The sequence below is a fragment of the Gopherus flavomarginatus genome, chromosome 1 (assembly GCF_025201925.1).
Source record: "Gopherus flavomarginatus isolate rGopFla2 chromosome 1, rGopFla2.mat.asm, whole genome shotgun sequence".
Lineage (NCBI taxonomy): Eukaryota > Metazoa > Chordata > Testudines > Testudinidae > Gopherus > Gopherus flavomarginatus.
Window position 1 is genome coordinate 333159858 of NC_066617.1, and position 26127 is coordinate 333185984.

At 42.8% G+C, this 26127-nt stretch overlaps 1 protein-coding gene across 1 annotated transcript in view; it reads right to left on the reverse strand.

The window, feature by feature from the left end:
• Nucleotides 1-1184: 1184 nt before the first annotated feature.
• The window catches only part of MPHOSPH8 (M-phase phosphoprotein 8), a 47413-nt gene continuing 22470 nt past the window's right edge, over nt 1185-26127 (reverse strand). The window contains exons 5-14 of the mRNA XM_050936428.1: nt 18395-18649; nt 17556-17681; nt 17384-17472; nt 16290-16430; nt 14470-14556; nt 12795-12949; nt 11190-11344; nt 4722-4849; nt 3768-3851; nt 1185-2683 (exon numbers count right to left, since the gene is read on the reverse strand). Coding sequence (XP_050792385.1) covers nt 2642-2683; nt 3768-3851; nt 4722-4849; nt 11190-11344; nt 12795-12949; nt 14470-14556; nt 16290-16430; nt 17384-17472; nt 17556-17681; nt 18395-18649 — 1262 coding nt within the window. The 3' untranslated portion in view covers nt 1185-2641. The remainder of the gene's footprint in view (nt 2684-3767; nt 3852-4721; nt 4850-11189; nt 11345-12794; nt 12950-14469; nt 14557-16289; nt 16431-17383; nt 17473-17555; nt 17682-18394; nt 18650-26127) is intronic.

Consider the following 26127-nt stretch of genomic DNA (forward strand, 5'->3'; position numbering starts at 1 on the left):
TAACTTGGAGAGCAGCAACAGCTGTTCCTGGAAATGTTTTAGGTTAGTTTTATGTACCTTGCACTGGACAGAGAGTCATTTCTAAATGGTGACTATGTTTATAAAATAAGACTGCTTAAGATAATCTATTCAAAGATCTTTTGTTCCAGTCCTCACACAGCTCTTGAATTCTTCCAACCTCCATCATTGACGGTTTCAGTATGAAAGAGATGTCACTGTGTAGTGCACTCTGGCACATCCATCATGTTTTGTTGAAAGTACCATGCATACATACGGAATTGTAAAACTAACTGAAAAATGACTACCCTAGTCAAGTACACGTATGAAAATTGAGAGATTCAGGAACAGATCCTGTTCCTATTGAAATCAATGCAAACTTTTAGCAGGAGCAATGCCGCCGAAGACCCAGACCGCCGCCGGGCCAGGGCTCACGGGGCCCCAGCAGGTCCTGGGGCTAATTGTCCCCCCCCCCCCCCACTACACACACAGAGCCCTGGCTTTAAGCCCTACAATTCCTGTAACGCACCTATGCCTATTAGCAACCCCACTGGCAGCTGCCTCAAGTGCCTGGGGAAAGCACACATTAAAGAGAGGTACAAGATTTGTAAGAACTTTTCGCCTTGCACCCAGAAGGAGAGGGATATCAGGCTCAGGGCTGTCCTTATGGAATCCTGCCCAGCGTAAGTTGATCAGCACCTCGACATAAGCGCAAAGTGCATCACCGGCACCATTGCCCACCCAGCACCATTCTTCGTCGCTGGTCCCTAAGAAGAGGGCTAAAAAACACAGTTCGCCGATGAAGAAGGTGGCAGTGAGCAAAGAGCCTGCCCCAAGTTACCCATCCACACTGGAGCCCCATAGTCGACCATCTCCTGCTGACTTCCATTGGAGCAAGTTCTCTGAAACTCGGGGTTATTTCACAACAGCAGAGTTTAAGATGAGTAAACTGCTAACAAGGTGACTCACGTAATGTGAAAAGTGCACTTATACAAGATTCCGAAATGCATGCGGTTGATTGTACTTGATCCTGAACTGGTGTTCACTTTCCACACATCATCTGTTATGTTGAAGTAAAAAATGAGGTATTTAACATTACAAAATTTGTGCAGAGTAGCTACATCTCCCCCAGAAAAGACTTGTTAATTTCCATACATAGTGTTTAAATAAAAAAGGATAAACAGCTATTTTGATACAAAGTAGAATGTATATTTGCAAAGGGCATGTGTCACTATTCTAGTTTTATTTAGTTTAATGTGACATTCCACAAGACTGAAATCATGTGAGTTAATTAAAACTATTGTAAGTTGGTATCTAAAAGGTTTCATGTTTTTAAAAAAAGTTAAACCCCTCAGCTTCTCTTTCAGAACCAGAAGTTAAATCTGTTTGAAGTTACATAAAATCATACTTCTTAAAAAGGATACATAGTACAGTTGCACCATTTTAATGGTGAGCACTCCAATACAATAAGCATTCCTTCCACAATAGTTTTGGTAACAATATAGGCACATAGCGGCATGTAAATTACACATAGCAACCAGAACAGCAAAGGCACAATCTGGATTTTTACCTTTCAAAGTGATGTTTAATTTACAAACAAAAATATTGTTTTATACTTCATGCAGAAGTTTTACATTTGTATTTAACAACACAAAACCATTACAGAAATGCTGTTATCTGATAAAACAGGTCATTTAAATAAAAGATAGCAGCTCTTTGCATTGATGAATTAATGTCTGGATTAGAGGGCAATATATGAAATCCCACTTCAAAGGGTTGAGAGGGTCTGAATCCTGTGAGCATCCTTTTGTGTACAAAAGTATTGTCTGGCAACTGAAAGTAATTACAAGTTTTCTAGTTTATTGTAGGTATGTATTTATTTTCCTCTATGTCTACACAAGAAGACCTGAAAGATAAGATTATCTGTAAAACTATCAATTGTATAAAAGTAGATTTTAAACTTTAATATAAACTATACTTTCAGAACATACTTAGGCATTACTTGAAGGAACCATTGTTTAAGTGTAACTGCTAGCTTATTTTTGTCATGAAGTCCCACTGATGACAGATCTCCTTTATTGACCCTTAAGAATGCAGCCCTTAGCAACTCAAGGTTAAGTCTGTAATGCAGCAACTTTGAAGTTAATTCTGCCTACGGCTCCAAGAATATGACAATTCTGCATTTTACATAGAAACATTACCATTAAGACAAGTAGAAAATTTTTGTTTACAAATGAAGATCTTCATAATTACTAAAAAAGACACATTTCTTCTAATTTTCTTAACTAGCTCTTATATGCACCATTCCACATTGTGGAAAAGCTGAAATATGCAGTCTGGACTCACTCTACAAATTAAAGAAAAAATGGAATTACGGGTATTGGCACAAATACTTACATCTACACCTGTACAAAATAAAATTGACAACCCCTTCCCACCAATTAGAGTAGAACATTCATCTGCTATCCAACAGGTACTTTCAAATACAGATTGCCTTATTAAATGTGGTAAAGTGGGAACACAATCTGAGAATAGTGGATGTGCCAAAAGTTCCAAACTGCTGTATCCATCTTTAAATGGAGGGAGGAACCAGAAGTATGTTCAAAGAGTTCAGTGAGATAATTATCCTTGCAACTTCATGAGGTCACTGCAACTGCACTCTGTATGCCCCTATTAGCAACTTTACCTGTAAGAAGGAAAAAAAAATGCTTCAAGTGACCATCCATATATCTTGCACAAAGGTAAAAGTACTGAGTAAAAGGGGAGGTGGAGGAAACTTGCTAGTAACTGAAGAAAATGGAGTTTATATAATATGTACTTGGTGGATCAGAATTTCTTGGACCCATATTCTAAAGTGAACAGTTTGAAAACCAAAATTCAAAGGACAGTACTTACCAATATTCTGAAGTGCCTTAAGCATCCTCCGTTCATACAGCAAACAAACTTGTAAATTAACGTACTCCAAACCTTGACTAGGAGCTTCAATAGAATTACCTCCCTTTATCATGTTAGGCAGCAATCAAGTTTTTAGAAAAGCTTTTTGGATGAAATGCTGATGTATTTGATAGGCAGCATAATTAAATACAGGAGAAACCTCATTACTCTGTAGTGCTAGAGAGAATAAGAACCACAGCTCCTCCCAGAAGTGTTTTTAGGACAGGATCAACCTATCCTTACTCTTGTGGTGACTGTTGTGACCATTGCAGGAACCATCTGGCAGAGACTTTCTACACTTCTAAAAAGCAAACTGCACACACACACACACACACACCCCACTTCAATGCAGGCTCTCGGTAACTGCTTCTGAACTCTCCACGGCACTGACACCAGTTGCACAGGTTTAACAAAAGATGGCTGGTAGTTGCTCTGTGCCCACAATGTCATTCAGTGCATACCCAGTAGCTTCTACCTTTACTTGCTCTCTATTACTGACCTAGTAAACAACATTTGCAATATTTAGTCCTACTGCAATTTAAGCACTTCATTCTGGCGTATGAATTACTCTGGCTATTGTTTATTCATGACGGAAATATTTCCATCTTCAAAGTGAATCTCATCAGCGGTGACCCTAAGTGACTTTTGGCAACATAACAGATAGAATGGGACGGGCTGAAAAAGGTTGTCAACTGAACTGAAGGGAAGGAAATGAGGAACACTTTAAATAATTTTACATTTATAGGTCAGGCCTATAATTTGAAGTAGAGACTCCTGGAAAAGAAAGACACTGAAACTTCTGTCAAAATAAAATCGCACAGGTAAGCAGGTCTCACCTTGGCAGTAGGCGCTTCTGTCAACCGTATAAAAAGCTTGTTAAGGCCTGTAACAGGACTGAAGGAATAAATAAAGTGACTATCCTAAAAGAAAAAATTACAATAAGTTAGTGTTGGTGTGTGGCAAACACTTCTCTGGGCACTTTGAGGTGAAATGCAGAAGCACTGAGAGATTGGGGTTAAGAACATCTCATCCATAGAATCACAGAGTTGGAAGGGACCTCAGGAGGTCATCTAGTCCAACCCCCTGCTCAAAGCAGGACTAATCTCCAGACAATTTTTTACCTCAGATCCCTAAATGGCCCCCTCAGGGATTGAACTCAGAATCTTGGGTTTAGCAGGCCAATGCTCAAACCACTGAGCATAGCTACAAGAGTATTTTTGGAAAGATAGTTCTGAGACAACATTAATTAAGCCCTTTGGTGTAAGTACATCATTCTCTGTGAAGAAACAGAACTAGGGAATGTGATTATATTGAAGCACTAATGAAAAAATAAACTAAGGAATCCAAGTTTAATTACTACAAATTTCAGGATGGTATACTTAATGCAAAGCAGTTTAACTCAGACTTAGTTCTTTCATGGCTAAGAGACTAGGATTCTTGAGCTTTTGAAATTCTCATGTCACTAAGATTGACAATATGCCCATTTCCTGCTCAACTCCCTACTGACAGTGTTTCACCTCCGATACCTTGATCTTCACTAGCCTTGAAGACTAGAAGTGGCTATTAAATATTCCTATTTTTCTCTGTAGTTTCTCTATAGATCTTTCAACAGATTTTTTTTTTTTTAAACAAAGAAACCTCTGCAATTTACTATATTAAAAGGCCTGTCACAAGAAACATGCTGGGACTGAAGTACAATTCAAATCCCTTGAAACTACACAGATTACAAGTTTTGTTTTTTGTAGAGATGCTATAAAAGCAGATTAACTACTTAAATGGACAATACTTACCAAAAATACAGGAAGCTGGAATTTATCATTTAAAACCACTGCTTGTACACTGCATGGTCCACAGAGCCGAGCAATGACTTCTTTGCCAAAGAAGTTTGAATGGAAAACAAATAGAAGAATTCCAGATCCTAAAGAGAAGATAATTTGACCAATTTCATAAAGAACACGTGATCTGAAATTAGAAGGTTTATGACTTAAAAAAGTTACACCTCCCTACCCAAGCTGACCTAAAACTAGGTCCACTGTACCCTTGACTAAATCCTCTTTTAGATGGAGGGTATTGTGGTTTTTGTTTTTAAATAAAACAGAACTTCACACTACTACACTGTACATTATTATAAGATCGCCATTTTGGTTTTTGATGTTGGCAAAATATTGACAAATACTAAACTTTATGGACTGGTTATGCATCACCAAAGCAGTAGTGTTGCTGTTCAGAACCACAAAGATTCTAGACTCTCAAGCCAATGGAAAGCAAGCTCATTGCAGGACGACTGCCTTCGTCATTGGAGCAAGGTGTAGGATAAATATGACATTAAAGTTAGCTTAAGTCTGGTAACAGGAAAAAACGCTTACCTACCTTTTTGTAATGGTTGTTCTTCGAGATGTGTTGTTCACATCCATTCCACATTAGGTGTGCGCGTGCCGCATGCACATGCATTGGAAACTTTTCCCTTAGTGGTACCCATCCCGACCCCTTCCAGTTCCTTCTTGCCAGCGACTCCGACAGAGGGGTAGGAGGGTGGGTGGTGGAATGGACGTGAACAACACATCTCGAAGAACAACAGTTACGAAAGGTAGGTAACTGTTTTTTCTTCTTCGAGTGCTTGTTCACGTCCATTCCACATTAGGTGAATTACAAACTTACCTTTGAAGGAGGGTAGGAGTCACGGAACAATTGACTGGAGGACAGCCCCGCCAACTGCCGCGTCCTCTTGGGCCTGCTGGTTGGCAGCGTAGTGGGTCATGAAGGTATGCACCAATGACCAGGTGGCTGCTCTGCGGATCTCCTGGATTGGGACTTGTGCCAGGAAGGCCGCTGAAGCTGCTTGCGCCCTGGTCGAGTGGGCCGTGACCGCCAGGGCCGGATCACTTGCGAGGTCATAACACGCCCAAATGCAGTCTGTAATCCATGAGGAGATTCGCTGAGCCAACACCAGGAGGCCTCTCATCCTCTCAGCCACGGCCTTGAACAGCTGCGTGGATTTACAAAAGGGCTTGGTGCACTCCAAGTAGAATGCCAACGCTCGACGGACATCCAGGGTGTGCAGGCTGCAGTGACTCAGGTCCACATGGGGTTTGGGAAAAAAAACACTGGCAGACAAATGTCCTGGCCTAGATGGAATTGTGAGACCACCTGTGGGAGGAACTTGGGGTGCAGATGGAGCTGCACCTTGTCTTTATAAAACACTGTATATTGTGGCTCCAAGGTGAGTGCCCTCAGCTCAGATACCCTTCTGGCTGAGGTGATGGCCACTAGGAGAGCCATCTTCCAGGAAAGGTGGAGGAGGAAGCAGGTAGTGAGGGGCTCAAACGGGGGCCCCATGAGCTTAGAAAGGACTAAGTTGAGAATCCATGGAGGGACTGGGAGGTGTGAGTAAGGGAACACCTGCTCTAGCCCTTTAAGGAACCTCCCCCAACATTGGGTGGGAGAACACTGAGCCGCCTGAAAACCCCGGGTGGAAGGTGGAAATGGCTGCCAGATGTACCCTGATCAAGGATGGGACCAGCCCCTGCTGCTTGAGGTGCAGTTGATACTCTAGAATGGTAGGCACTGGAGCCTGGCATGGCTGAACCTGTTGGGGCCCATACCAGCACGAGAACCTCTTCCACTTGGCCAGGTAAGTCGCCCTGGTAGAGGGCTTCCTACTACCAAGTCGAACCTACTGTACAGGAAGGGAGCACTGGCTCTCCAAAGCATTCAGCCACAGAGCTTCCATGCTGTCAGATGCAGTGATTGCAGGTCGGGGTGGAGGAGCTACCCTCCGTCCTGCATGATGAAGTCCTGGTGCAGGGGCAGGGTTACCGGGGCTTCCACTGACAGCTCCAGGAGTGAGGTGAACCAAATGCCTCAAGGTGGCTGGTGTGGGCTATGCAAAAGTTCCAGAGGAGGAGAGCCTCGTGGCAGAGCGGCAAGGAATGGCCTCCGCCCTGCTTGTTTATATAAAACATGGCGGTCGCGTTGTCCGTCAGAACTGTCATGCTGTGACAACTCAAAGTGGCGTGAAAGGTCTGGCAGGCTAAACGAACCACCCTGAGCTCCTTCACATTGATATAGAGCGACCACTCTGCTCCGGACCACAAGCCCTTAGTCCTGAGATCCCTTAGGTGAGCACCCCATCCGAGGTCTGACGCGTCCATCACAAGCGTAAGGTCCAGCTGTTGTGTAACAAAGGGGAAGCCTTTGCAAACCACTGTCTGGGACCGCCACCACCGTGAGGAGTCTTGCACGTCCCCCGGGGCTGTCACTACCAAGTCCAGGAGGTCCCTGCCTGGGCAGTATACATGGGCAAGCCAAGCCTGCAGCGTACTGAGTTTTGAGCTTGACCACATGCGTGCATGCTGCCATGTGGCCCAGCAGCCTCAGACAGCATCTGGCCGTCGTAGTGGGAAACTGGCACAGGGAGGTCACTGCCTGCTGGATGGCCAGGAATTCCGATACTGGGAGGTTTGCCTTTGCCTGTACTGCATCTAGGACCACCCCTATGAATTCCACCTTCTGCATTGGAATGAGGGTGGATTTAGGGATGTTGACCAGGAGCCCCAGTGTGCAGAATAGTCTCAGGGCCATCTGTATGTGGGACTGAACCTCCTCTTTGGACTGGCCTGCCAGGAGCCAGTCGTCAAGGTATGGGTAAACTCGAATCCTCTGCCTCTGTAAGAAGGCCACCACTACCGCCACGCATTTTGTGAACACCCCTGTGGCCGCAGCTAGGCCAAACGGGAGAAGCATGAACTGGTAATGTTCCTGGTTCACTGTGAAACGCAGGAATCGGTGATGCACTGGGTGGATGGCGATATGAAAGTATGCATCCTTCATGCTGAGGGCAGCGTACCAGTCTCTTGGATCCAGGGAGGGGATGATGGTGCCCAGAGATACCATGCGGAACCGGGCCTGGACCAGGAACTTGTTGAGCCCGCATAGGTCTAGAATGGGTCGAAGGTCTCCTTTGGCCTTGGGAATGAGGAAGTATCGGGAGTAGAACCCTTTCTCCTTTAGGTCTTTCAGTACCATCTCTACAGCCCCCACGTCTAAGAGCATGCGAACCTCCTTTTCCAGGAGGTGCTCGTGAGAGGGGTCCCTGAAGAGGGATGGGGGGTAGGCAAGGAGGAGAACTGCAGCAGGTATCTGTTTCACACCGTGCATAACGCCCAACAGTCCAACATAATGCTGGACCATGCACAGGAGAAACGGGACAGGCGGTTCAGGAAACAAGCGGATGGATCCGGCGGTTGGTTTGGTACGTTGTCCTTGAGTGCACCTTCAAAAGCCTGGTTTAGGGCCCCGCTGGGACTTATGTTGGCCTTGGTTTTGGCCCGGCCTATTGGAGCAATAATTATTGTTATTATTACGTTGCTTCCTGTTATCCTTGCTTTGCCTGCGGTAGGGCTCGTGCCTAGGACGAGGCTGATAGTGATGCTGAAGAGGAAGCTGCGGCTTGAAGGGCTTCCTTTGAGTCGCCGGGGTATGCATACCCAGCGATCTGAATGTAGCCCTCGAGTCCTTGAGGCTATGTAGCTTTGCGTCCGTCTGGTCCGAAAAGAGCCTGGACCCTTCAAAGGGGAGGTCCTGGAGCGAATTCTGGACCTCAGGTGGCAGACCTGACTCCTGAAGCCATGCCGAGTGTCGCATCCCATGCCAGACACGACTGTCCTGGCTGTCACATCTGCTGAATCCAAGGATGTCTGGAGAGAGGTCTTCGCTATGGACTTGCCTTTGTCCACCAGCGCTGTGAACTCCTGCTGGGAACCCTGCAGGAGGTTGTCCTTCAATTTCACCACTGCCACCCAGGAGTTGAAGTTATGCCTGTTGAGGATGGCCTGCTGGTTAGAAATCCTCAACTGGAGGCTCCCTGAGGAATACACTTTCCCGCCAAAGAGGTCCAGGTGCTTTGCTTCCTTGGCCTTGGGTGCCAGGACCTGCCCATGGCACTCTTTTTCGTTTACCGCCGAGACTACCAGAGAACATGGGTGTGGGTAGCAAAACAAGAAGTTGTACCCATTTGACTGGGTGAAGTACTTGCATTCCACACCTTTGGCTGTTGGAGCACTGGAGGCCGGGGTCTGCCATATCGTCTTATAGTTCGACTGTATGGTCTTAATGAGCGGAAGCGCTATTCCGGATGGACCTTCTGGGCTCAGGATGTCCACCACAGGGTCCTCCTGCTCTACTGTCTTCTTGGCCTGCAACCTCAAGTTATGAGCAACCTCATGCAGTAGCTCTTGATGGCCTCTGTGGTCTATTGGCAGAGGCCTTGATACTGCTGTGCCTGCTACTGCGTCATCTGGGGATGACGAGGAGGTCAGCAGCTGCTCAGCTTCCTCCTGGTGGTCCCCTTCCCCCACAGGAGGGTCTTCTGGCTTGGGCCAGGACCGCTGACCTTGGGGCAGCACCGGACTCTGTGCCAGTCTCTCCAGTCTCTCACCCAGCGACAGTGCAGACGGTCTGAACGCCGTAGCTTCCTGTGTGGAGGAGCATCGGTGCAGGGACCAGGACCGGTGCACTGAATAGCTGGCCCTGGAGGGAGCCCCCTACCACTGGTTCTGGGGTCCAGGAGGGCCAGTGTCTTGGCAGTCCCCACTGGGGCTGCCACCCAGCCTGGTGTTCTCTGTTATCCGATGCCCGGTGTGGGTAACTGTATCGGCCCGAGTCGGTGCCAGACTCGGGTGACGCCGAACGTGAAGGCCACGGAGGTGCCATCGATATGTGCCGGCGGGAGGTTAATGAATGGCTTCTCGCCGATTGGGAACGGGACCGGTACTGCTGCTCACGGGACCAGGACCGGTGCTCCTGAGACCTGGACCGGGGACTTCTGGAAGCCTTTGGCGATGACCAGCTCAGCTTCTCCTGGTACCAGTCTTTGGGGGGTGCCAGAGAGTGTCAGGTCCCTTGCACTAACCCTGTGCACTGACTTGCCTCCAGTACCGAGACTTCCCTCTGCATCAGGGGTAACAGAGTCCACAGACTCAGAGCTCAACCGGGACCAATGCTGGGAGCAATGCCGGGATGGTGTCCTCGAAAGGTGCACCATTGCCGGCTTTCCCCTTGATGGCACATCGGGCCCAGGTGCTCAAGGCTTCTTCCTGGTTGGGAAGGGGCTCACCACCGACAACCCAAAGGAGATCCTTCGCCACCTCAAAGGTGTCAGGCGTGGAGGGCTGATCTATTACTCCCTCGAGCCCGTCGTCCTCACTGAGTTCACTTGGGGCTGGACTGAGTGGGACTTGTGGCACCGGTGCCACTGGTGCCAATACAGCATCCATCATGCTCTTTCTGGTGCCCAGGCCCTTAGATGGCGCTGGTTTCCTTTGGGGGAAAGTCCGCGCCCTTCCTTTGGTTTAGCCTTGGGCCACACTGGGAAGGCTGAGTGGTGCCGGGGCCTACTTTGCTCTGAGGCTGATGGCTTGCAATGCTTATCCTGCACCGGGTCTCTTGCCAACTCTGGGGCACTCCACATCGAGGAGGCTGGAGCCGGGGTCAGGCGCTCTGGCCCCGATGGCTGCAGCGCAGCCTCCATCAACAACTGCTTCAAATGAAAGTCTCTCTCTTTCTTTGTTCTACGCTCAAACGCCTTGCAAATCTTACATCTGTCTGTTTGGTGCGCTTCCCCCATGCAACATAGACTGGAGTCATGGGGGGTCACTAACTGGTATAGGCTTGCAGCACGTGGTGCAAGCCTTAAACCCATGGGCCTGCAGCATGCCCCGCGGCCCGGGGTGGGTGCTGGAAGCCTTCAAACACCTAATCCATTAAGTGTCCACAACAAGGGAATGCTAATGAACTGATAGCAATTAAGTACTCTAAAGCTAAGGGACTGCTTCTCGCAGGAGGTTGTTCCAACGCCGCCACGGACGGTAAGAAAGAACTGGAGGGTGTCAGACCAGCGAGGATACAAATGCACAGCGCAGCGGTGCCACTTAGGTGGGGGCTCCGGAGGTCTGACAGGTACCACAAAAGGAAAACTTTGATGCTCATGCACGTGGCGCGCATGCACCTAATGTGGAATGGCACTCTAAGAAGAATGTATGTTGTAAACAAAGACTCCGACTAACAAGTAGAAGGAAGGCCTCGAAAAATAACGAGTTATAAGACCAAAAGGAATGAAGTAGGGAGGATGTTTGCTTCAAAAAAAAATAACCAATGAAATAAGGGGAAGTTTCTGAAAAGATGGAATTCATAGTTAAATTAGCGTTGTGTAATACCATACATTGTTTTAACTGCAAATCAGAAACAGATTCTAATCATACCTTCTGGCACATTCTGTGGGGGTTTATAGTTGAAATCCATAGAAAAATCTGGTCCTTCACAGAGACGGTGACATGCAATAGGAAAGACAGGCTCCAGCAAGGCAAGACGAGCTTCAAAGTAATCCCTAATTGCATCTTCTGCTACTCTTGAGAGCCTAAATAAGCAAACAAATGATGCTTATAGTAGAATTAGACCAACTGTATTCCCTTCCAGATAAGGATCCTATCACTGTACAAAGATTACTATCAGTAACAGATGTACCAGTTAGTGAAGCACAGAAGGATTCTAGATGGCAAGATTTAGGATTCCTAATTCCAAAAGATAATACAACCTGCTTTACATTTAAGAGGAGATATCCCAATTCCTGGAAATGAAGAGCTGCTATCAAATTTTATCAGAAATCTAGTTTGGTTGTGAGATTTGCTTATTTATGTCTCATCTGCAGATGTTAAATACCACAATGAGCTTCAGACAGGTACACCGCAGAATCTTCAAAAAATTCAAATTCGCAACAGTTCTGGAAAGTTCTCCAATACAGAAACAAAATTCCAACAACAGGAAATACTCAGCCCCCTCAGAATAACTTAATGGCCAGGCAGAGACAGCATCTCTACCAGCAGTGCTAATGTGCTGATTAGCACTTTGCTTGCAGCCAGGCTGATTTGCAGTTTTACTGATGATGCTGCTGCATGTGAGAACAGACAGTTCCCAATTCATGTGGAGTAAAAATTCAATTTGAGAGAGAGAAGACTCCCACTGAAGAGCTGATTTGTGCAGTGACTGTGATGAGGGAGTCAGACAAAGCCTTTCTACTAGCAGCAGACAACCAAACTTTCCAAGGGAAAGAAAGCATCTGTCAATAATATTTAGCATTTTAGACCTTTACAAGTAGGTTTTAAACACTCACGTTAAACAGGGAATCTTGAAACCGACAGGGTTAAATGACTTAACCCAGGTCAGGGGTGGAATTAGAACTCTGGGGTTCCTGGTTCTCAACTTTATAGACGCTGGTTTGAATTAAAAGCTTTAAATTATTCCTATTCAGTGATTACCCTCTCCCTGTCTGTGGTAGTTGAGATTATCTCCAGAACTCAAACTAAAACCTCTGGTTTTATCATGAGGCCTAGAGGGAAAATAGTGAGTTCTGGATCTGAAGGACTTTGAGGATTTGGAAGGGCCTAGTTTGCTTGATATTGGTCTATTTGTTTAGTTTTAATTGTTTCTTCCCCTCTACCTAGCAGTGCTACAAGATATTAGTCAACTAATAAGCAGACAGAAGGGCAGGTGTCAATAACTACTGTGGGTGCTATTAAATAACAGTGCCCCCAAAGCACTGCACAGGCACATTTTTATAAAGTGAAATACATTAGCCCATGCTGCTTGTCAGTTGCCTCCTCATTCTGTACTTTTATTCAATGTTTCCAAAAAATGGTTGGGTTACCAATCTCTACGTGATTTTGGTACTGTTTAATTTATTTCTTCTGCCAAGGAGAAACTTGCATTTTTTTCTTAGCATTTCTCTGACTTTCTTCACAGTGACTTAAGCCAAAATCATGACGCACATCTGAAGTTTCAGACAATAAAGAACTACACAGACTACTTACGTTTCCAAGTGACTCTTGAGCAGGTCATACACCAGTACGTTATTACATTGTTTAGCAAAATGCAGTGCACTGTTCTGATGCTTTGACAAAATGTTACAATCTGCTCCACTTTCAATCATAAGTCGTACAATGTCAGAGTTCCCTCTCTTACAAGCCTACACATGAAAAAACAAACACACACACGTGTGAAGTAGCAAAATACTTCGTAATGAGAACTGAATCACAGCAGAATCAGTATTTTAAAAACTAATTGAGGAGTCATAAAATTGAACTCAATCATAATATTTACAGATTACACTCCAGTACTTTTAATTCTTTCTGGATGTTAATTTCATATTTTAATGACAAGTCTCCTACTTATAAACCTATTATACATGGCAGCCATATTCTTTATGATTCCTTCTAAATAGATTATGCTGTACACAAAAGTGATGCATTTCACTTACCATGAACAATCTAACCTTAGTATGAGAAATTCAACATATGGAATTCCTTGCGAAAGCTCATGTAATGGGTCACTGGACAGAATACTAAATACAGTCAACCTGTCTGACCGTTCTTCCCAGGTTGTATGCAGCATAGCTGTAGCCACGTCAGTCCCAGGATATTGGAGAGAGAAGATGGGGGAGGTAGTATCTTTTGTTGGACCAACTTCTGCTGGTGAGCAAGAGAAGCTTCCAAATCACACAGAGCTCTTCTTCAGGCCTGGGAAAGATACTCCCAGCATCACAGCAACATGCAAAGTAGAACAATATCACACTCAAAGGAAACCTGCACAGCACTTTCAAAAGACAAGCCTGAGAGCTTAAATTCATTACTCTGCTAGACACTAAAAATCATTAACTGAACAGAAAGACTGAATTTATGGCTTACTAGCACTCTTTTTGTCTTATGGCTACAGAGAGGTTAATGGGCCACTCTACCTTGAGCGGTCCCTTACAATATGTGCTTGCTACTTACACTAAACAACTTCTTTCTCCTTGCATTTTGCTGTGAATCTGGAAGTACCTACCTTTCCCAGATCTGAAGAAGAGTGTGTCTTGAAAGCTTGTCTCTCTTGCTAATATAAGTTGGCACAATAAAAGACATTACCTCACCAACCCTGTTCTTCCCAGGAACATTCAAGGTCTCAGCATTTCCCCATTATAACACTGACCGACCTTCTCTTGCTAGAAAACAAGTCTAGGAAAAGCCTACTCTGGGTTATCACCTGAAGGCAAAAATAATTGGGTGTGGAGGCATCTCTCACTTTTTGAAGTTTTTGCCTTCCTGCTGAGGAACCAGATTGGTCTGCAATTCTTAACTCACATTCTCTTGATCTGGGAAATGAAGAGGGAAACCAACCTGCAGTTAAACCTCTGTGCAGATTAAACATGTATTTTGGGATTACATGCAACTTTAGTGTTGCATTATCATAAGCTTTTCCATTTAGTAAAAAGATGCATTAATACACTGACAAAGATTACTGCACTAATGACAGTGGTCTGAGGGCTTTGACACAAACAGTAGATCTTCGTCCTATATTTAAAGCCTAAAATGTGGTTTGAGAAAGAAGACCATGGAAACAGACCTGGCCACAGACATACCTGTACATACCACACTGTCATCCTCCTATGTTTGCTAAAATACTGAATATCAGACGATATCAAACAATGTCAGGACAAACTGCATTTACCTTCATTAAAGCAGTTTCACCATTGCTCTGCTGGACATTAAGATAAACCCCAGCTTCCAAAAGAATAGCCACTGTGGTTAGAAAGTTCTTTAAAAAGAATAGAACAGAACAGTTAAACTTTAAATTTAAAAATATTTCGAACAGTAAGCTAAATACAGAATGTAGAATGACTAAATTTTAGTGGCGTGTAATACCCTAAAATAAGGTATCAAAGTGGTACTGCACTGCTCCCAGATGTCAGGTTCATCTGCAAGCTTTTAACAGCCTCCCCTACACACACACCCCGACTCATCCCCTCCCAAAAAGTCATGAACAGGAAGATTTTCATTCTGAATTAAGATAATTCTTCATGAGCAGCTAACTTCCAAATGAAATAACTGATACTTTGTTACATATAAAACTTTACAGTAAGGTGTTTTATCATTTGAAGTTTCAAATAAATTGATACTGTCTTATTTCATTTACTTAAACACAGTAAGAAAATGATTAAATAAAACAGAAGTTTTGTCATAGGATGTCATGGTACAATTCCCCACTTTGAGCCTTAGCGTCCAAAAGATGGGGTACCAGCATGAATTCCTCTAAGCTCAATTACCAGCTTAGAACCTGTAGAGCTGCCACCAACCAGGAATTTCAGTGCCTGATACACTCTGGTCCCCCCAAAACCTTGCCCGCGGACCCCCAAGACCCAGACCCTCTGGATCTTAACACAAGGAAAGTAAACCCTTTCCCTCACCGTTGCCTCTCCCAGGCTTCCCCTCCCTAGGTTACCCTGGAAGATCACTGTGTGATTCAAACTCCTTGAATCACAAAACAGAGAGGACAATTCACCTTCCTCCCTCCTTCTCTTTCCTCCTTCCAGACTCTTCCTGAGAGAAAGTAATCCTGGCACAGAGAGAAATCAGCCTCTCTCTCCCTTTTGCCTCCTTTCTCCCCACTAATTCCCTGGTGAATCCAGACCCCGTCCCCTGGGGTCTCACCAGAATAAAAAAATAATTAGGTTCTTAAACAAGAAAAGCTTTTAATTAAAGAAAGAAAAAACAGTAAAAATTATCTTTGTAAATTTAAGACGGAATAGGTACAGAGTCTTTCAGCTATAGACACTGGGAACACCCTCCCAGCGTAAGTATACAAGTACAAATTAAAATCTTTTCAGCAAAATACCAATTTGAACTCCTCCCAGCCAAATACACATTTGAACTCCTTTCAGCCAAATACACATTTGCAAATAAAGAAAACAAACATAAGCCTAACTCGCTTTATCTACCTAGTACTCACTATTCTGAACTTATAAGAGCCTGTACTGGAAAGATTAGAGAGAAACCTGGTTGCACATCTGGTCCCTCTGAGCCCCCAGAGTGAACAACCACCAAAACTAACAGCACAGCACAAAAAACTTCCCTCCCTCAAGATTTGAAAGTATCCTGTCCTCTGATTGGTCCTCTGGTCAGGTGACAGCCAGGCTCACTGTTCTTGTTAACCCTTTCCAGGCAAAGAGATATGAAGCACTTCTGTTCTATTAACTCTTACTTATCTGTTTATGACATAGGATCAATGTTACCTGCTTTGTCAGTAAGTCTTGACAAGCAGCAGTTTGATATTAACAATTTTCATACATTCATATTGCAACAGATTGTCTTCATTAACTACATTCAAAAATACCAGTTGAAGGACAGCAGTCAACTAACCCATCTGAGTAGCTGGCGCAGATGCAAATTTGGAACAAATATTTCCGTTAACTAGCTGCAGCAAGCTGAGCAATGAGAGTTTGAACATAAAGTAAAGGCTAAGACGTAGGAATACTGTTAAAGGAAACTAACCTTTTCAGCTGCGTGTATCAATGCAGTTGTTCCATTTTTCTGCCTACAGTTGACTTTAGCTCCTTTTCTAATAAGGAGCCGGAGGAGGTCATCATGCCCTCCTGCAGCAGCAAGCATCACTAGCGTCATTCCACTTGAATCCTGCAACAATTGTTCAGTCACAAATCTACAAATGGAGCCTGTTTACACTAACTACAGCTGTAAAGGCATCCAGTTACAACACAGTTCCATGTAAGTATAGGTTGGACCATGAGGATGTCTCTGAAATGTGCTACAATCTTGGATAGCCCAGTGCTTCAGCACAGTTCAGGGATGCCATCATGGGTCATCTACATTTAAAAAAAAAAAAAAAAAAAAAGTCAAGACATACGTAAATGGACTTGGGGACGGGGGGGCAAGTGCACTATAACCAGGCCACATTCAAATCATTCCCACTAGCTCTGGTATAGATATAATGTATCCTCCTGGTTAGCAAGACTTACCAAATTTAGTGTAAATGCTGTATTTAGTTGCAAATCAACATGTTGTAATGGATACCAGCCAATGAATCAATATTTCTTTAGGAAAATAACTAAAAAGTACAGATGCAAAACAAGATTAAAACCCATGATTTAATCAATGTTTCCTGCTTGCTGATTTAAACCATGATGAAAATCAGTGATTTAAGTCAATTTCTCATGCTTATATATGTTTTAGAAGTACATACATTTTAGAAATACTTGTCAAGTTTTACAGCATATAGTCATTTGCAATAGAATCAAAACCCCCAAAGAGTTAACCGACTGTTTTACTTAAAGGAAATGGAGGAGAGATCAATAACCATTCAAAATACCCAAACCGCAACTATGTGTGTATGCTAAATATAAACTAGTCAGATTTAAAAACCAAATATCTAAAAGTTAGTTCCTGCTTACCTGCCAATTTAGAGTCTAGGGTCCTATTTAAGTGTATTTGTAATATTTAACTATGCACATATTTGCTTTCCAATTTCAGATCTGAACAGTTTAACCTGAAGAGCTCTATGTAAGGTCTCTCTTCCATAAACTGGATTTGTACAAAATTTCACTTCAATACTTCCTCTTTACAGAGATTACCTCTTGATCCAGATTATATTCTTCATTTGAATTAAGTGCCATCTTTACTGTAACATAGTCTCCATTTTTAACAGCATCCCTCAGTAGAGCTGAAAGAAAATTCGTTCAATTGGTATATTCACTTTAGAACAGCAGATAAGAAATTTTTCCACTCTTCCCAAAAATTACTTACCACTCGATATTGGTTCTGTTGAAGAGTGAGTCTCATCTTCTCCATCCAAATGCTTCTGAAAGTCTTCCAGGGTCAGCCATTCTAACTGCATGTCCATGCCCAAACTCAAGACTTGCTGCCTGCCATCTATGATACAAACCCCAAACGAGTGACTTGTTTTGTATAGCACCAAAATGTAATCATTGCCTGCTCTCTGCATTGACTGGCAGTATAATGTGCACAGAATCCTGCACATTTATTTTTCCAGAGCCAAACTGGAGGCAATGATCCACAGTGGGGGAAAAACGCCAAATATTGTGTTACATTACAAATTGGCACAAGTGTTCAGTAACCTGGGGCTGAAAGCTTGAACCAGAGCCTGCCACTGTGTGGATGGAGCCCGAAGGCCCATGGCTGAAGCCTGCCTCCCCTACCCACAGGGAAAGTGGAGAATTCACCAGCTGCCTACACCTCTAGTGTTTCTGTCTCCAGAGCGGGGCAGGGCCCAACTGCTGCTGGCAGCCCTGGGAGAGGGGTCACTGCTTAGCACGCACTGCCCTCCCCTCCGCCCCCGTCACAGGCCAGGAGGCTGTGGCCATAAGAAAAGGCCCTAGTGGTCGTGGGGGTCACATTTGAGAAACACTGGTCTAGACAACATTATAATCCCTGTACAGACTAGTAGAGAACCCTAGATATTTAGATCCTTTGCCAAGACTCCAGTGCTTGGTGTCAGTCGAGAAAAACAGATTTCTCAGATGGAAGCAATGTGAATGGAGAGTTACAGCCATACAACTTTGTAGAACTTGGTATGGCTCAATTTTTGCACAGCAAGTCTCAGTGGATTTGTTTTTACTACTTACCAGAATTCTCCTCCATTTGACATACATTGTCCACTTCCCGATCACCTTCTGCAGCAATGTAAGTCCAGGTATCTGTCTCATCTCTTGTGCTTCTCCTTTCCTTGTATAATTGTTTATTTTCTTTTGATTTGAATTCTTCTATGAATTTATAGTCCACTGAAGAGTCCTCTCTTTTTCGATTATTCTCAGAGTATTCATTTTTTTCTTCTGAAGATATATTAAACAAATCAAAAGCACTTTTGTTCTCCTTCAAACCTAGAATATAATTGAGAAATGTTTAATGGGATTGACTACATATGCAAGCCACAGAAGTTTATTAAATAATAGGTCCTGGTTGGCTGAAACAGTCAGAGTTTAAGAAAGTTTTTATTTACCTTCTAGAGGTTATCAATACCAAGGCCTGGAGCCAGGTTAACAAATTAGATCACTCATGCATGTGCAAAAGCCAAATTCAATGAAGATTATTTACCGGTGATTACCCTATGCAAGTCTGAATCCTGACTAGATTCAAAACCTAATTTCATGTTCCTTTAGAATGTTAATTTAACTAGAATTATATGAAAATATATTGCTTCTTTGTAGGACTATTGATTAATTGCAGTTAACTCACATGATTAACTCAAAAAAATTAATCTCGATTAAAAAAATTAATCGCAATTAATTACACTGATAAACAATATAATACCAATTGAAATGTATTAGATTTTTTGGATGTTTTTCTACATTTTCAAAATATATTATTTTTATTACAACACAGAATACAAAGTATACAAGGCTCACTTTATTATTTTTATTACAAATATTTGCACTATAAAAATGATAAAAGAAATAGTATTTTTCAAGAATTAGAGGGGTAGCTATGTTAGTCTGTATCCCCAAAATAACAAGGAGTCTGGTAGCACCTTAAAGGCTAATAGATTTATTTGGGCATAAGCTTTCGTGAGCAAAAAACCCACTACTTCAGATGCATGGAGTGAAAATTACAGATACAGGCATAAATACTGACATTTAATTAATAATTATTTTTTAATTTTAATTAATTTAATTAATGGAGATATCCTCTCTCCTAGAACTGGAAGGACCTTGAAAGGTCATTGAGTCCAGCCCCTGCCTTCAGTAGCAGGACCAAGTACTGATTTTGCCCCAGATCCCTAAATTGCCCCCTCAGGGATTGAACTCAACCCTGAGTTTAGCAGGCCAATGCTCAAACCACTGAGCTATCCCTCCCCCCATGAAGAGAAGGGACACATGAAGAGAAGGGAGTTACCTTACAAGTGGAGAACCAGCGTTAAGGCCAATTCAGTCAGGGTGGATGTGGTCCACCCCCAATAACTGATGAGGAGGTGTCAATAACAAGAGAGGGAAAATTGCTTTTCCAGTAAGCCAACCACTCCCAGTCCGTATTCAAGCCCAAATTAATGGTGGTAAATTGGCAAATGAATTGTAGCGCTCCAATTTCTCATTGAAGTCTGTTTTTGAACTTTTTTTGTTGAAGGATGGTTACTTTTAAATCTGTTATAGAATGTCCAGGGAGATTCAAGTGTTCTCCTACTGGCTTTTGTGTGTTACCATTCATGATGTCTGATTTGTGTCCCTTTATTCTTTTACGTACAGACTGTTTGGTTTGGCCAATGTACATGACAGAGGGGTATTGCTGGCACATAATGGCATATATCATATTAGTAGATGTGCAGGTGAATGAGCCCCTGATGATGTGGCTCATGTGGTTAGATCCTCTGATGCTGTCACTAGAATAGATATGGGGACAGAGTAGGCAACAGGGTTTGTTACAGGGATTGGTTCCTGAATTAGTGTTTCTGTGGTGTGGTGTGTAGTTGCTGGTGAGTATTTGCTTTCAATTCACCTCATACAAGTACTGTAGTGCAATTTCTTTATCATGAAAGTGTAACTTACAAATTTAGATTATTTTTGTTACATAACTGCATTCAAAAACAAAATAATGTAAAACTTTAGAGCCTACAAGTCCACACAGTCCTACTTCCTGTTCAGCCAATCACTAAGACAAACAAATTTGTTTACATTTACAGGAGATAATGCTGTCTGCTTTTTATTTACAATGTCACCTGAAAGTGAGACCAGGCATTTGGATGGCACTTTTTTAGCCGACATTGCAAAGTATTTACATGAGAGATATGCTAGAAGTTCATATGCCCCTTCATGCTTCAGCCACCATTCCAGAGGACATGCTTCTGTGCTGCTGATGCTTATTTAAAAAAAAAAAAAAATCAATGAAATTTGTGACTGAACTCCTTGAGGGAGAACTGTATGTCTCCTGTTCTGTTTTACCTGCATTATGATACATATTTCATGTTATAAACAGTCTCGGATGATGACCCAGCACATGTTGTTCATTTTAAGAACACTTCCACAGCAGATTTAACCCAAGGTTTAAGAATCTGAAGTGCTGTCCAAAATCTGAGAGGGATGAGGTGTGGAGCACACTTTCAGAATTCTTAACAGAGCAACACTCAGATGCAGAAACTACAGAACCCATAGTTCTGTCCCATCCCTGTCCCCACCCCCAATCTGTCAATTCTCCAAATGATAACTGGGGATTCTTGAGCTGGAGAACTAGGACATAATGGGAGTAAATTGCTTTTCTCTTTAGATCCTGTGGAACGTCTTCCATGGCTCCCATCCAAAGGAGTAACTGAATGTCACAGACCAGAAGCTGCTCATGAGAGAGGTCCCTGAAGAGGGACTGGGAATGTGGGGTGGTAGAACTGAATTGGATGGTATATCCCACTTCCACCATGTTCAGCACCCAACGGTCCGTAGTTTTATGGGACCAGTACACTTGAAGTGGGACAAATAGTCCATAAACAAAAGGGGAAACAGGATCCGGAAACTTAACCTGGTACAATCTCCTTGAGCGTCCCGTGAAAACGACTTAGGACTGCCCAAGTGTTTGCAAGGGGCAGACTGAAGTGGAGGGGGAGTGGTGGCCTATGCCTGAAGTCCCTGCTCAGTTTCCTCTGTGGGTGGGAGGGTCAAAAAACCAGGATGGCTGCTTCAATCTGATGTGATTCCTCAATGTCGCAGGGGTATACAAACCCAGGGACTTAAGGGTTGCTCTGGAGTCTTTCAGACAGCGAAGCTTTGTATCGGTCTTCTCAAAGGGTAGGTTCTGGAGGGTATGATGAACCTCCTGTGGAAGGCCGGAAGACTGAAGCCATGCACTTTTACATGGCTACCACAGATGCTATGGACCTGACCGCCACATCTGCTGCATCAAGGGCTGCTTGCAGGGAAACCTTTGTAGTGGATTTCCCCTCCTCCACCAGGGAGGAGAACTCCAGTCTGGCTTCCTTGGACTTCAACATGTGGTACTCCATATTGAAGTCATATCTGTCCAGCAGCACCTGCTGGTTAGCAGTCCTAAGCTGCAGGCCCCCAGCAACTGTATTTGGGGCACGCAAACATCTACACTGGAAAGGACGTATGCAAGCACTTGAAGAAAAACTGTTTTTGTTAACCTCATAGGATAGGACAGAAAGAAATGGACCTACTTAGAGGGTGGCATATATGTGCATTTGGTGCAAGGAGCTTCTGTCCCTCAGAGATCAAATTGCAGAACTGCTAACTGTACTATGTAACCTATCATTTAAATCAGCTTCTGTACCGGCTGACTTGAGGATAACTAATGTAATGCCAATTTTTAAAAAGGGATCGAGAGGTGATCCTGGCAGTTACAGGCCAATAAGCCTGACTTCAGAACCGGGCAAATCGATTATAGCAAAGAACAGAATTATTAGTTTCAAACACACAGATGAACACAATTTATTAGGGGAAGAGTCAGCATGGTTTTTGTAAAGCAAAATTATCTCAATCTACTACTTGTTAACCCCTTCAAAGAACTGTATGTGGACAAGAGTGATTCAGTGGATATAGTATACTTAGATTTTCAGAAAACCTTTGACAAGGTCCCTCACCAAAGGTTCTTAAGCAAAGTAAGCTGTTATGGGATAAGAAGGAAGGTCCTCTCATGGATCAGTAACCGGTTAAAAAATAGGAAACAAAGAGTAGGAATAAATGGTCAGGTCTCAGAATGGAGAGAGGTAAACAGCAGTGCCCCCATGGGGTATGTACTGGGGTCAGTACTATTAAACATTTATAAATGATCTGGGGAAAAGGGGTAAACAGTGAGATGGCAAAATTTGCAGTTGACACAAAACTACTCAAGATAGATAAGTCCCAAGCAGACTGCAAAGTTCTACAATAAGCTCTCACAAAACTGGGTGACTGGGCCTCAAAATGGCAGATGAAATTCAATGTTGATAAATGCAAAGTAATACACATCAGAAAACAATCCCAACTATACATATAAAATTATGAGGTCTAAATCAACTGTTACCGCTCAAGAAAGATTATGGAGTCATCGTGGATAGTTCTCTGAAAACATCCACTCATTGTTCCCGCTCAATCCACTCACCCATCAAAAAAGAGAAGAGAATGTTAAGACTCATTAGGAAAAGGGATAAATAATGAGACAGAAAATATCATATTGTGTCTCTATAATCTATGCTGTGCCCACATCTTCAATACAGCATACAAATCTGGTCGCCCATCTCAAAAAAAAAAAAAAAAAAAAGATATATTGGAGTTGGAATAGATACAGAAAAGGGCAACAAAAATTATTAGGGATACGGAACAGCTTCCATATGAGAGATTAAAAAGACTGGGATTTTTCAGCTTAGAAAAGAGACAGCTAAGGGGGGGATATGATAAGAGGTCTATAATATCCTGACTGGTGTGGAAAAAGTAAATAGTGTTATTTACACTTTTCATAACACCAAGAACTGGGGGTTTACCAAATGAAATTAATAGGCAGCAGGTTTTAAACAAACAAAAGGAAGTATTTCTTCACACAATGCACAGTCAGCCTGCGGAATTATTTGTCAAAGGATGTTATGAAGGCCAAGACTATAGCAAGGTTAAAAAATGACTAGCTAAGTTCATGGAGGATAGGTCCATCAATGGCTATTAGCCAGGATGGGCAGAGATGGTGTCCCTAGCCTCTGTTTGCCAGAAGTGGTGAATTGGCGACAGGGGTTAGATCACTTGATGATTACCTGTTCTGTTCATTTCCTCTGAAGCATCTGGCATTGGCCACTGGAAGATAGGATACTGGGCTAGTTGGATGCTGGGTCTGACCCAGTATTGCTGGTTTTATGTTCTTAAATTGCAGCAAAGGACATTTAGACTGGACATTAGGAAACACTTCCTGTCAGGGTAGTTAAGCACAGAAATAAACTGCCTGGGAAGTCGTCTTCATTCGAGGTTTTTAGGAGCAGGTTAGATAAATACCTGCCAGGGATGGTTAGATAATAACTTAGCCCTGTCTTGTATGCAGAGGACTGGACTAGAAGACCTCTCAAGATCTTGCAATCCTACACTTCTATGATTCTATATAGGGTAAAATAGGATAAGTCTAAATTCAAGACATGAACCTTAATCTTTTTAAAGAAAGGATCCATGGGTATTTCTCTCAACCTAGCTGGTATTAAGAGTTATGGCAGGCAGCCACTGCCAGGCTTGGTGGCCCAAAAATATTAACCATAATTTCAGAACACATTTTTATTTAGTTTTACTAAGCAAAGTAGACCTGACATCACCACCAGTCTATTATACTGCTTTAAATGAAAATCTGTCACCAGGCTGAGCAAGAATTTTCTATGATGCTTCAGAGCCACCAACTTATCTTTGAGCTACAGCACATGAGCCATCAACTTACTCATACTCTTGACTGCAGTAGCAGCCATCAAGAAAGCAATCATTACAGAAAGCTCAGTAAACATTCCCGTAACGTTCAACGGGTACATCTACAAGTTGGACAACTCCTGGAATAGCTAATATTAAAACATGAAATAAGCACACACAGTTTATTACTAAGAGTATGATATGCAAACATGGTTGACACTCCTAGAGGGGAAGAGAAGAATCTGCAATTCAAGGTGGAGAAGATACAGCTGAACATTAAAATCAAATGTGTTTTAAGATTTAGAGTACAGGATGTAAAAAAAATCTAGAAAGTGAAATAAAGAAATTACAAAACCACCAATTAAGTCATGGAGTTACTTTTACTTCTTGAAAAGCCAGCAGAACTGAAGTACTAAAAGGTGGAATGAAGCTAAGATTAAGTATAACATGTGTAAATTCTCATGTGCATTCTATAGTGGGACTATAGTCTACTCTGCAGGACTGGATAGGCTTTATTGACCTAAAACAGTGGTCTCCAACCTTTTTAAGCACAAGATCACCTTCTGAATTTAAGTACAACCCAGGATTTACCTCAAAGAAAATATAGAAATAACAGTTTATTATGCTATATAAAGCGGAGCTCAATTGCTTAATATACATAATTATACATTTTTCCCTGATTATTGAGTCTCAGTGTGAAACTTGTGAATGCACATTATCTACCAGTGTCTTGAAATTAGAGTTGTAATTTGAAATAGCTAGGTCGGATATAGTCCTGCAGATGTTCATCTGTGAGGCGGGTGCAATACTTGGACTTGATAATCTTAATTTATGAGAATGCCATCTCACACAGATAGGTGGAACCAAAGCAAGCTTTCACTTTTAAAGCACAAGACAATAGATGGTTTACGCATCCCCCAAAATTGCTGTCCCTTGATCTGGCTTTTACCTCAATGTCACTTTGCATGGTAATTATCTCCATATCAATTCCACTACTTTGTAAATCAAACACCTGATAGAATGTTCCAGCCAACCTACCAATGTCTGCTGGAAGGAATGGATTTGAGATACACATTACAATTGGTGCCATCATGTCTATTTCTTGAAATCGCCTGTTGAATTCCTCCGATAATTTGGTCAGCTGTGCACAGAACTTTTCTGGGTGGAACCATTTTTCTTAGTCTTCAATTTTTTCTAGTATTTTCCCCAGATTCGGGAAGTGCTGCAGCATTTTATTCTTTAACTAGAAGAACCACAGACCCAATTTCAATTTGAATGCATTCACCACACTGATCATATGTGAGAAGTCAATGTCCTTTCCCTGCAGTTCTGCTCATTCAATTTGGATGTTATGTCAGTACGGAACCCGACGTCTAGCAGCCATGCACAGTATGACATCTTACTGCACACTTCGTTCCTTGATTTTAGAAGAGTGATGATTTCAGGCATTAGATCCAAAAATCTGTGCAGGATTTTCCCCCTGCTTAACCACCTCACATCTGCATGGAGGATCAGCTCACCATAAGCAGCATCTACTTCGTCAAGTAAAGATTTAAACAGGCACTGCTGGAAGGCTCTTGCTCCAATCAAGTTTATAATTCTGACAATTATTTTCATTACACGTGAGAAGTCCATAACTTTACGCACTAGTGCTTGCTGGCAGATTATACAGTGGTAATTCACAAATGAAGGAAAATCTGGATCATTTCTGCAAAATGCAACAAAGCCAGCATATGCGCTAAGCATGGCAGGTGCACCATCCGTTGTGACTGAAACAAGTTTCTTGATTGGAATAATTTTCTCAAGCATGTACTTTTTGAATTCGTTGTAGATATTATCACCTCTTGTTCTTTCTTTAAGAGGCAAAGCAGTCAGAAGGTCCTCTTTAGTTATCGCATCCTTAAAAACCATTTGAACAAAAACAACTACCTGGGCTGTGCCAGTCATGTCAACCAATTCATCAAACTGCAGTGAAAAGCATTCACAGTTATTCAAATCCTCCTGTAGTCGCT